At 41.3% G+C, this 11,540-nt stretch overlaps 1 protein-coding gene across 5 annotated transcripts in view; it reads right to left on the reverse strand.

Moving 5' to 3' along the window:
* PTBP2 (polypyrimidine tract binding protein 2) overlaps nt 1-8,963 on the reverse strand; it is a 66,515-nt gene extending 57,552 nt beyond the window's left edge. For 4 of the 5 annotated variants that reach the window (XM_084755397.1, XM_084755396.1, XM_084755395.1 and 1 more), the window contains exons 1-2: nt 8,820-8,963; nt 7,126-7,156 (exon numbers count right to left, since the gene is read on the reverse strand). In XM_084755397.1, coding sequence (XP_084611523.1) covers nt 7,126-7,156; nt 8,820-8,827 — 39 coding nt within the window. In that variant the 5' untranslated portion in view covers nt 8,828-8,963. Of the gene's footprint in view, nt 1-7,125; nt 7,157-7,726; nt 7,855-8,819 lie in introns of those variants that run through there. The other variant, XM_084755398.1, reaches the window with a different exon arrangement.
* Between the last annotated feature and the right edge of the window lie 2,577 nt (nt 8,964-11,540).

The raw sequence follows: 11,540 nt of genomic DNA on the forward strand, positions 1-11,540 counted from the left end.
TTCTGCCACTCAATTACGTATCACATGGTTGCCTCCTACAAATAACTTTACCTTCATTGTTTGGGATTAAAGGAGTGCCTGGACCTAAGCTTTTCTTTACCTGAAACTTGTTTTATACCATGCTGACCTTGAACTCAGATCTGCTTGCCTCTATCTCCTGAATTAAAGGTTTGCATTGAGCCAGATCACACAGATCTAGGTCTTAGGATGTGATCTCTTGCCATGTTCTGAATTAAAATTCCTCTACAGTTCTCCATCCTTTTTATTTGTTTTATGTTTGTTTGGGGTTTTTGTTTGTTTTGTTTTTGTTTTGCTTTCGAGACAGGGTCTCTTGGTGTAGCTCTGGCTGTCAGGGAACTCACTCTATAGACCAGGGTGGCTTCCAACTCACAGAGCACCTGCCTCTGCCTCCCAGATGCTGGGATTAAAGGACTATGCCACCACTGCCTAGCTCTTCTCCATCTTTTTTTAATTATTATATCTCACTTGCTACTGAGAATTGATACACATATACCAAATTTACAGAATACCCAGAGCCTGCATTTATATGCTATATTCTGTTGTGATTTATTATGCTCTCTGCATTTCCAGTTAACTGGTTGGTAGTTGTACACAGAGACTTATCAGGGTTCTGGCGGTATGCAGGGGTGGTGTGCAGGTTTACTTAGTAGCAGGATTGTTTTTCTATTAAAATACAGTGCATTTAACAAGTGTGTATGTTTTATCACCAAGATCACTTTATGTTTTGATTCACCTCGTTTTGTAGAGGAATAGGCACTGATCAGTACGCTTACAAAAACAAAACAAAACCAAGACAATTAAACTTGATGTTAAATAACTGACTTTCTGTGAGTCAACACAGACATCACTCCCTCAATTAGTACGGCTCTGTGTTCTTTCCTATCTCTCAACCCATCTACTAAGAATAGCTTACTACTTCACGGAGCCTGCTCTGATCCTGCCATTCAAAAGTAACCCTCCCACAGCTGTATGGCATTTACTTAATTAGTATGTCCCAGGAGATGTGATCCTTCTAGAGTCTCGATCTTTTGGATCTCCAACAAATAGAAATGTGGTGAAATAAAATTAGTATTTCTCTTTTTACTTACCGCTAAATCCTTCATAGATTATAAAAATATTAAATCCCAAGCCATTTCCTCAGGCATGCTTGAGGGTACTACTTGGTATGTACATTTAACAATGGAGGAACAATCAATAAACTGTTTTAGAAGCCTATGTTCACCAGAGCTGTCTTTCAATAGAGATGTTATATAAACTGAAATTTTTAGAAAAAGACTCTAGCACGACATACAATGTATTAGAGGATTCTAATAGTAACCAAAATTTTAAACAACAAAAACCAACTTTTTGAAACACATGCCTTATATTAAAAATCAGTTACATTCAGCTATTACCAAAAAAAGATATGCTCAGCATTATTTAACTACCATCAAAGCAAAACAGTGATGAGGAATAGTCATACCATAACTTAAACTGTGAGTTAGGGCTTTATGTGTTATTTTTAGAACATAATCCAATTTGGTCAAAAAGTAAGCAATCCTGCTGTGCTTAGGTTGTTGTCAATTTGACACAAACTAGAGATACCCAGGAAGAGGGACCTTCACCTGAGAACTGCCTCCATCACACTGGGCTACAAGCAAATCTATGGGGCTTTTTCTTTGATGACTGACATGGAAGGGCGGAACCCCCTGCCACCTCTGGGAAGGTGGTCCCATGATGTATAAGAAGGCCTGCAAAGCAAGCCCCAGAAAAACAGCACTCCTGAATGATCTCTGCTTCAGTCTTTGCCTTTAGCTCCAGCCCTGGCTTCCCATAATGACAGACTGTAAGCTGTAAGCTGAATAAATTCTTTCTTCCCCAAGATGCTTTTTCAGTCATGGTGTTTATCATAGCAACAGAGAAGCAAATAAAATCACATGGTAGAGATAGCATATGCCTTTAACCCCAGCACTCGGTGGAGGAAGGGGAGGGGCACAACTGTGAGTTCTAGGCCAGCCAGGTCTACACAATGAGTTCTGAGACAGGGCTACAAAGTGAGAGCCTGTCTCAAGAAAAAAAAAGAAAGAAAGCATAAATTATCATGAGGCAAAGGCAAAAAGAAAAAGAATCAATTTTTTAAAAGACAAGAAAATTGTTAATAAAATCAAACAAAACATGAATAATCAGTAAAAGAAAGCAGAGAGCTCAAGTGACTACAGGTTCTAAACTATCATAAGCATAAAGAAGGACTGAGTGCAGTGGCACTCAACTTTAGTCCCAGCTTCCTGAGGCACGAGGATCTGTGACTTCAAGGTAGGCCTGATCTACATAGTGTTTTAGGCCAGAAAAAATAAATAAATAAATAACAGTGAGACCCAACCTCATAAAGAAAAACAATACAAAGCATAATAGTGCACCATAAACAAGTCCATGAGAACAAATTAACCAATTCTACACAGAGCAAACTATGAAAGTCACCCAAGAAGAAATAAATAACCGGAACATACCTGCTCTAATAACAAAAACTTAGTATGTAGTTTATTAAAACTTCCCGACGGAAAAAAACAAACCCATATCTACAAAGCTTCACTTTGAAATGACATTCCTTCTTTAACTGACAGCTTGTAGAACTTAAATTCATGAGTAAGGAAAAAATAATATTCACCTTGAATGGAAGAACAAGGTAAAACTGCCTACTCTTCCCATTTCTACTCAACTCAATACTTACTACCAGGCATAGATAAGGGAAAAAATGGCAACCAAATAGCTAGACACCAATAGTAAATGTGAAAAAATGTTAGAACCTCAAACAAGCATTATCACATTTACAATTTGAATTTGGCAACAGTCCAGAATACAAGAACATGTAAACATCTTATTTCTAAACTCCTATCCCAAACAACTGAAACTGAACTGTTAAAAACAGTATTTATAACAAGTACAAAAGCTATAAACACTTAGGGATGAATCTAACCCAAAACAAACAATGTATAAAATTTTAATGAAATCTTAAAGAACAATGCCAAAAAAATTTAAGGCTTATGTGAATGAAATACTATTGTCATTGATAGAAAAATTAAATATTAAGTTGTCAATTTTCCTCAATTTCCTTCACACATTCAAGCCAACTCTATTAAGATCCCAGCATGCTTTCTGTAACTCAGAAGGACCAAGACACTTTGAAGAACAAAGTTGGAGAACCAAAGCAATAACCAGTATGTTACTAGTGCTTAAAACAGTATGCTTTTGGCATCAAGATCTATAAAAATGAACCAACAGGAAAGAGTATAGAAATAAAATCATATATAGGCAAGTGTTATAAGTTTTTTAAACAAAGCTACAAGGCTAATTAATGAAAACATTCTATTTATCAAACATTGCTGGAAAAACAAATATTCACATCTGAAATAAGGATTTTCAATCCATGCTTTGCACTTTTTTAAAAGGATTAACTCAACCTCTGATTTGTGGGTCAACTTTTTCTCACCTCTCCCTGCTTCTCATATTGTAGTCTTCCTCTATTTCTTTCACTATCTTTCCCCCTACTTCCTTGTAGGGTGTGTGTGTGTGTGTGTGTGTGTGTGTGTGTGTGTGTGTGTGTGTGTGTGTGTGTGTGTGTGTGTGTCTGTGTGTGTGTCTGTGTGTGTGTCTGTGTGTGTGTCTGTGTGTGTGTTTGTTTTAACATAACAAAATGGAAAGATACTGAAAAAAAATTTAATCCCAAATGCAGAAGAGACCCTAATATTAAACTGAAATAAAAACTCTTAGAAAACAAAGTCATTTTACTTATGTTACAAAAGGCTTAGGTAGGACAAACTGCACCATCCATAAAGGAAAAGGTTGGCAAACTAAAGTGGAGTTTACCAGCACAGCTGTTGCTGCTTTCCAAAGGCAATGTGTAGAGAATGGAAGGTGAACGAATGGAGATTTGTGCAAGCTACTGATTAATAAAGGACATGCCCAGAGTGAAGGCTGTCAAAATTCAAAGGAAAACACTACCTTTAAAACATGGACAATAAAATACATCAATAAACAAGTGAGGTGTGATGGCTGTTCTTGGCTGTCAACTTGACTACACCTAGAATTAACCGGAATCCTAGCTACTGGGCTTATCTGTTAGGGAGTTTTATTTTTTATTTAACTCGTTGGAAGAAAGAAGGCCCACCATAAACCCAGATGGACGGTAGCAGCCTTTATGAAGGACATGGAGGAAAGAAGCTTTTGCTTTTTGCGGGCTTGCTCTCATTCCCAACGACAAATTCATATATCCTGCTGACGTACTCCTTCTCAGAGCTTAGAGCCTACTCCATCAGGATTCATCAGAAACCAGATGAAATCAAAGACTCATGGACTGAACAACTGTTGAAATCTTGGACTTTCAGTCAGAACACAGTCATTGTTAAACTGCAGAACCACAGCTGTGGTCATTTGAATGAAAATGACCCCATAGACTAGTAGGGAATGCCATTAGTTGAAAAAAATTAGGGTGTGTGGCCCTGCTGGAGGCCTGGGGGTGGGCTTGGAGGTTTCAAATATTCAAGCCAAGTTCAATTTGTCTGGTTTTTTTTTTTTTTTTTGGTCTGTCTCTCTCCCTGTCAATCTGTGTCTGTCTCTGTCTGTCTGTCTATCTCTCTCCTCCTGCTGCTGCTGCTCCTCCTCCTCCTCCTCTTCTCCCCTCTCTCTCCCTGCAGCCCCCCTCTTTTGCTCCCCCCTCCCTTCGCCTTCTTCTCCAGCACTTACATTACCAGCCTGTCACTAGGCAGGACTTAGTCTGTAAGCCAGCAGCAATGAAATGGTTCCTTTTAAAGAGTTGCCTTGGTCACAGTGCATCTTCACAGCAATAAAAACCCTAAGACAACAGCCTGTTAAACTACTCCAGTAAATCTTTTTAATCCCAGCAATAGGGAGGCAGAAGCAGTCAGCTCTCTAGCTGAACGCAAGCCTTGTCTATACAGTGAAACCTTGTCTCAAAAAAAAAAAAAAAACAAAAGGAGGAAGAGGAGTAGAATAGCTGGCAAAAGGCACATGAAAATGCTCATAATAGAATCCACGCAGAAATACGAATTAAAACTACAATTAAATTATCACCTCACACCGACTAAACACTAAAGAAGTCTCTGGAGGAACTGAAATTTTCATACCCTGTTGGTGACAAGATGGTCCAACCATTGTGGAAAAGAGGCTGCAGTTTTTCAATTAATTAAACATATGCCTATCATATGATTCAGCCATTCTTAACAATAGGCCCCAGGAGAAATAAAAGCATATGTCTGCACAAAAATGTGCAGAAATGTTCATAGCAACCTTATTATACCCCCAAACACAAATGCCTACTACAAGTTTTTAACTGCCATATAGTGTAATGATACTAAGCAAGGTATGGGGGTGAGATCAATACAAATGTAAATTACTTATAAACGGCTGAGTGTAACAGATCAGAACACCTCCCAATTCCATTATTTAGCACTCTAAAAATACAAGTAAATCTGTAGTGACAGCAGGTCACTGGCTTCTGGGGAAAGAAAGCAGAAGAGCGCAGGATGGAATTTCTAGAAGTAACAAGTTTCTACCTCAACTGTAGCAGTGGCTTCACAAGTGTGTGTACAAACATTCCATACTTTAAATACAGGCAATTAAATTTATATAGCAAAATTAAAAATTTGAAAAGGTCAAGATGGGTCAGAATACAATGTATTTGTACAAAAAAATAAGACACATGTAGTAATATGCAAATCAGCAACTTTTAAAGGTGTGAAAAATTTAAAAACATCTAGACCTGAAAAACTGATTTGAGAATCAAAGAGAAATGCACGCTACATTTTCAATTATTTGAAACATGCATATGTTTTATTTTTATTTTTACTTTTAAAAACGTTTAAGTGCTTGTACATAATTTGGACACCAAGGGAAAGCATTTAACCATAATTCTTGAAAAATGATACAAAGTTAATTTTTAACTTTGCGAACTTTAAAACAACTTTAAAAATAGGTAGTAAGTATTTTTGTACAATTTTCTAATAGTTTCTCTTTAACTACAATAGAGAAAACTGGTAAGGCCAACATATCTTCTCCAGACAGCCTAGTTTAATTCTCCTTCCTTTTTTCCTGACTACTTTTGAGGTTGTGTGTATTTAGTTTCCTTATCTGCCAGTAATAGACCGCAGACTTATTAGTTAACTCACTTTTACAAAGTATCTTGCATCATTTATTCTTTTACAGAATTCACCAAAGACATCTATTTGGATAATAACTACCACATCAACACATTCTATACTCTTGAGCTACTCCTGACTTCAAAGCTCATAACTATCTCAACTTGAAAAATATGACTGTCAATGAACCTAAATGTTCTATACAATATGAATCCAAGAAATAACCTAAGTATTAAAACAAGAACATCTAGTTCATTATCAAAAAGAAAACACAGTAATATCTCTTAACCTAGTCTGAAGATTAAACAGTTATCAACACAATCTTTTAAGATCCAAGAAAACTACTGAGGGTCAACCTCACTAGTGCAGGTATATGTACAGTTCTCCTTAGGGTAGTTATATGAGGGGTTTTATATGTATACTTACAATTACAGTTGAGGGAACAAGAGAAATCTTACTACAGGCTTAGGCATAAGCTAAAGGACAAGGCTTGCAACCAGCACCCTGTACTACACCAAGGCATTCAAAGGGCTATGCCTTCAAGGAAGTGCCAGATGGTGAGCATGGAGTCAACTATAATGCTGAGCAGTTTTCCTAAGGAAGAAGGGAGTGAAAACCTACTCCAGACAAAACAGCTCATTACTGACTCAAGCTGAAAGTACTTAAACAACTTTCTTCTTCTTTGGTGTGAGGGCAACTAACTTCCAGTGTGATTCATTCCTAACACTTGTTTTGCTTTAATCAGAGTCAAACTCTCTTAAATTAACAAAGTTAAGTCTATTCAAAGAATTTTTAAAATCAAAAAATCAGCTTGTTATCAAAGCCCACAATCAGTAATATTATCCAACTGTATAGTTGTTTATAGACTCTGACTTTACAAATTAAAGGAAAGCTCTTATGCTTGGGTTTTGCTGTAAAGATACTATATTCAACATTCCTAATTTCCACTTTACTTTCAAGCACAATCTCCTACCTTCACACCAACAGCAACCTCAGTGACAATTCTGTAAAGGAAAAAAAAAATAACATCAACTTCAGTCTTCTAATGATCACTGCTTAACTTTAAAACTTTCACGATCTTTCATAAATTCTCCACACATAGGCTACGCAGTTAGGAAAGGGAATACACAAATGCTCTGTGACACTTTTTTAAAATATTATTTACCTGGATTAAAAAAAAATTTGACACATGAGATGTTTTGGTCAGTTTATGGTAACTTTTAAGACCTTTAAGAGTAAGATGAAAATCCAGAACACTATGCCCGTTCCTACAGTGCTTGTATAGTGACATTAGCAACATAACTTGAGTTCCTTGAAAATCTAGGTAGAATCTGTGATTTGGAAAGCAGGAATTTCTGCTCAAGTCTTGCCATCAATTGTCTGGAGGGAATTCAGAACATGTCTGAATCTACATTTCTGTGGAAAATAATACCCCATTAAGGTAATCTGTGGCAATGATTTCTACGGTCTGTTAACTTTTTATTATCTCTTAAAACCATCTGATAACTCTAGACCGATCAACAACATAATAAGCTCAGATTTTACTTTTAGGTTCTTCAAATACTTATACTCACTTTAATAAATGTTCACGTTAACGGAATGTCGTTTAATTCCCTCTTTCCTTGCACAGGCTGTGAACAATGTCGTATTTTCACCCAGAACGTGCCCCCTTTTCTGAACAATGAATTGAAGTGAGTCATTTGGGATGTGGAGTTGACATGGAGTTGACTGGTCCTCATCTTTTTCTCACAGCTCTCATTTCACTCAGCATCCTGTCTTCACTGCCAGGTTCTCAAAGATGCAACATGACTGTCCCATGTATGCTTGGGTTTGTTTATTTGTTTGTTTTTAATTCTTCCCCCACCCCCGAAACTAACTAAAGTAGCCTTTGGGGAAAAAAAAAAAAGACAGCCTTACATGGATTGTCTGTTCTTGTCTCTGCCATGCATGGCTTGATGGCCTTGGCCCATGTGACTGATGCTACCTCAAACACTTCATGGGGTTTTGTTTTGTTTATGATTCAATTTCTGGGCCCTTCAGGCCAAGCCTTGAAATTTTCGGTTGTAAAGGCATTTCGATGGCCTCCCGCCCCCGCTCCCAGACTCTGATGAAAACAAAGGAGTGTGACATGTGCCCTCCCTCCTTCCCTCCCGCCGCCACGCGCCCTCCCCTTCCCCGCGGCTCCCACTCGTCTCTCCCGCCGCGGTGCTTCGGGCGAGGCCGGGGATGGCGGGCCTCGGGCTTCGGTGCTCGGCACAGGCCTCCTCGGCTAACGCCGCTCGCGCCCGTGCCGCCGCCGCCGCCGCCGCCGCCACCACCCTAGGGTTCGGGTCCCCCGGCGGCGTCGACATGGCTCCCGAGGGGGCAGGGCCGCCCTGGGCTTCCCGCCCCATCCCCCGCCGCCTGCCCCCACCGAGTCCCCACACAAGCCCCGAGGCCTCCCCGGCCTCCCAGCCCGGGCTGCGGTGCGCGCCGGTCGCCGGAGCCGCGGAGGGAAGCCCAGGGAGGGGTGTGTGTGTGTGTATGTGATGGGGCGGGGGTTGGGTAACGGCGGCGCGGCCTGGGAGGGGCCGCCCGAGCCGGGCTCCCCGACCCGACCCCGACCCGGGCCGCAGCCCCGCCAGGTTCCCCTCGGTCCCCCATCTCCTCACGGGCTCCGGGACCTACCCGTCCATTGCCGAACCGGACAAAGCTTCGCTCCTAAGAACCGAGCCACGCAGCCAGCGAGCCACACAAGCGGCGAGAAAATGGCGGCCAGGGCCCGACGGAAATTGCCGAAGGTGGCGGAGCGCACGGGGCAGCGCGCGGCGGCGGAAAGAGCCGAACGCGCGGGCGCCCGGCGGCTGGAGACGAGCGGTGGGGCACAGGGACCGGGGGAGTGGGCGCCTCCGCCGTTGGCTGCCTCCGCCTGCCCGCGCGCCTGCCCCCGCCCTCTGCGACGTGCCTGCTGCAGTGGCGGGCTGGGCGTCCTGGGTTCCCTTCCGTGGGCGGTGTGAGTGGGACAGCCTCCAGCCTGCACCCTGTATGCCTCAAGGCTGGCCCTGGCTGCAGGATTGCTCTCAGGCAGCTTGCACTTTTCCTTCCAACCCCATGCTGGATTACCTCCACCCACAAAAGGCAACCCTAGCCCAGCCAGGTGACTCTTCACTCACTCAGCTCTGGAGAAAATGCTTTATAGCAGCAGTCTATGCCATGTGTACAAACTGTCCATCCTCAAAAAAGCTTACCCCACTGAACGAGGCCCATCGCTTAGTAAAAACAATTCTTCCTAAATAAGGAGGGCACATCAGATCCTGGAATCAATCAGGCCAAGTAGAAGAAAACGTGATTCTCATTTTGGTTGGTAATTATTGTGCATCTGTTTAAACACACACACACACTCACTCACAGTCCCAGTTCCCTACACGAGAATGGTCAAACTCTGATCCAGGTGGCAGGAAGTGTTTGTATATTCCAAAATTTGGGGATATGGAAAAGCGAGGATGGAAGTGAGTACAATTGAGTTAGCATTGGTTAGAGAAGATGAAAATGTTAAAATGGCCTGGACGAAGTCACCCCTTTCCCCCCCATACTACTCACGGTCTTAATATCGTAGTATACGGTTTCCTTTTTTGTATTTGTATCAGAGCCTCAACAAAGTTTGGTTTTGGAAAATGTCCCCCAGATGACACTAATGCCAATGCTGGCACTCTCCTTCACTCTGCAGTGCCTCCTCCCACAGACCAGCTGCGTTTCTCCAGGTGTTCTCAACGCCTTCTCCAAACCTGCCAGCGTCTCCTTCAGGAAAACCTCTTGTCCTCACCTGCTAGAATTTCACTTCATTAAATGATAGGTTCACATTTTTTTTTTTTTTAAGTGATAGGTCAGAACCTGGCCCCAGCTACTCCAGGGGATGTGGACAGCCTGGGCAACTTCTTTGGTACCCTATTTCAAAAGTAAAACACACACTGTTGCTATGAGAACTTTTCTTTCCTTTTTTTTTTCCCCCCTTTGGTTTTTCGAGACAGGGTTTCTCTATGTAGCCTTGGCTGTCTTGGACTCACTTTGTAGACCAGGCTGGCCTGGAACTCACAGCGATCCCCCTGCCTCTGCCTCCCGAGTGCTGGGATTAAAGGCGTGTGGCACCACTGCCTGGCTATGAGAACTTTTCAAAGCCATCACCTGGTCAAATATTCTTGATTTGCCTCAGGGATTGTCAATTCTTTTTAAACATCTAATTTCCTATAATGCCTCCCTTTTGTCTACACTACTGATTTATGATACATAAAGGACCCATTATCACTTTCATTAATAATAGTTTTTCATGTGTTGTGGTTTTGTTCCCATAGTTTCTACTATTAAATTTGCATGCTCCCAAAGGCATTCATTCTCTGTATTTCTCACATTGGCTCAATCAACACTGATTAATTGCTTCTTGCTTTATCTCAGGAAGACAAATCCTGACAAGAGGAACCAAATTTCTTCTGTCAAGTGTCAGGTGGTCACTAAAATACATTCTTTGTTTTTCTTCCTAATAAAATAGAAGAGAGCAAACATACAACATATACAATATGCTGGCTTATTTAAGCCAACACTTTGTAGAAAATATTTCAAGTAGTTCACAAGTCAAGACACACCAAGTTCTAGGTTTTAAGATGTAGTAAGGAAACAGGAGTGTAAGATATCACCTACATGGGGAGTAACACCAGTGCATCAGCGCTCAGCAGGAGGCTCCCTTGGAAAACTACCTGAGGTTTCAGTTTCACCCATTTGTGGTAAACCATGGCTGGGTAATACTAAATGTAAAATCTAGAAATAAACAATTTATAAATTTCAAATTATGTATCACGCTGAATAAAGCATAATGAAATCTCCATCCCTCTCTGTCCAATCAGGAAACAAAGTCACGCCTATATTCAATGTATCAAGGCTGGGTGTGCTATCTTCCAGTTAGTCCAGCCACTGGACCAGTATCCCTCAGCAGTTTAGCTGCCATATTATCTCTAGGTTTGTGAATGTCTTGGTCCCACAACACAAGAGTAGTGATTATGGCAGTTCATATATGCCAAGAAGTTGTAAAGTGCTTCCAGGTGAAAATGCAGCAAGGTATTTTAACACATTTACATGGCTTTTCTTAGTCTGTTCTTACAGTCATTCTGGTTTTGTTGGTTATTGCTAGTCTCTGGCTGTGTCTAAAATACTAACAGTGAGAGGTTAACTTACCGTGGGTTGTTTCAAGAAGATGGATGTCCAGAAGGAAATAGCAGATAGAGAGTTTGGTACCATCTCCAATTGCAGGCAGCTGATGGTGGGCTAAGACTAGATTCAGTGTGTGAATCACAAGGACAGATCTGTGGAAATGTGAGTCCATATTTGAGATGTTCCACGTATTAGGTTCGTGACGCTGGG

This window comes from Acomys minous (assembly GCF_964271855.1).
Source record: "Acomys minous genome assembly, chromosome: 14".
NCBI lineage: Eukaryota > Metazoa > Chordata > Mammalia > Rodentia > Muridae > Acomys > Acomys minous.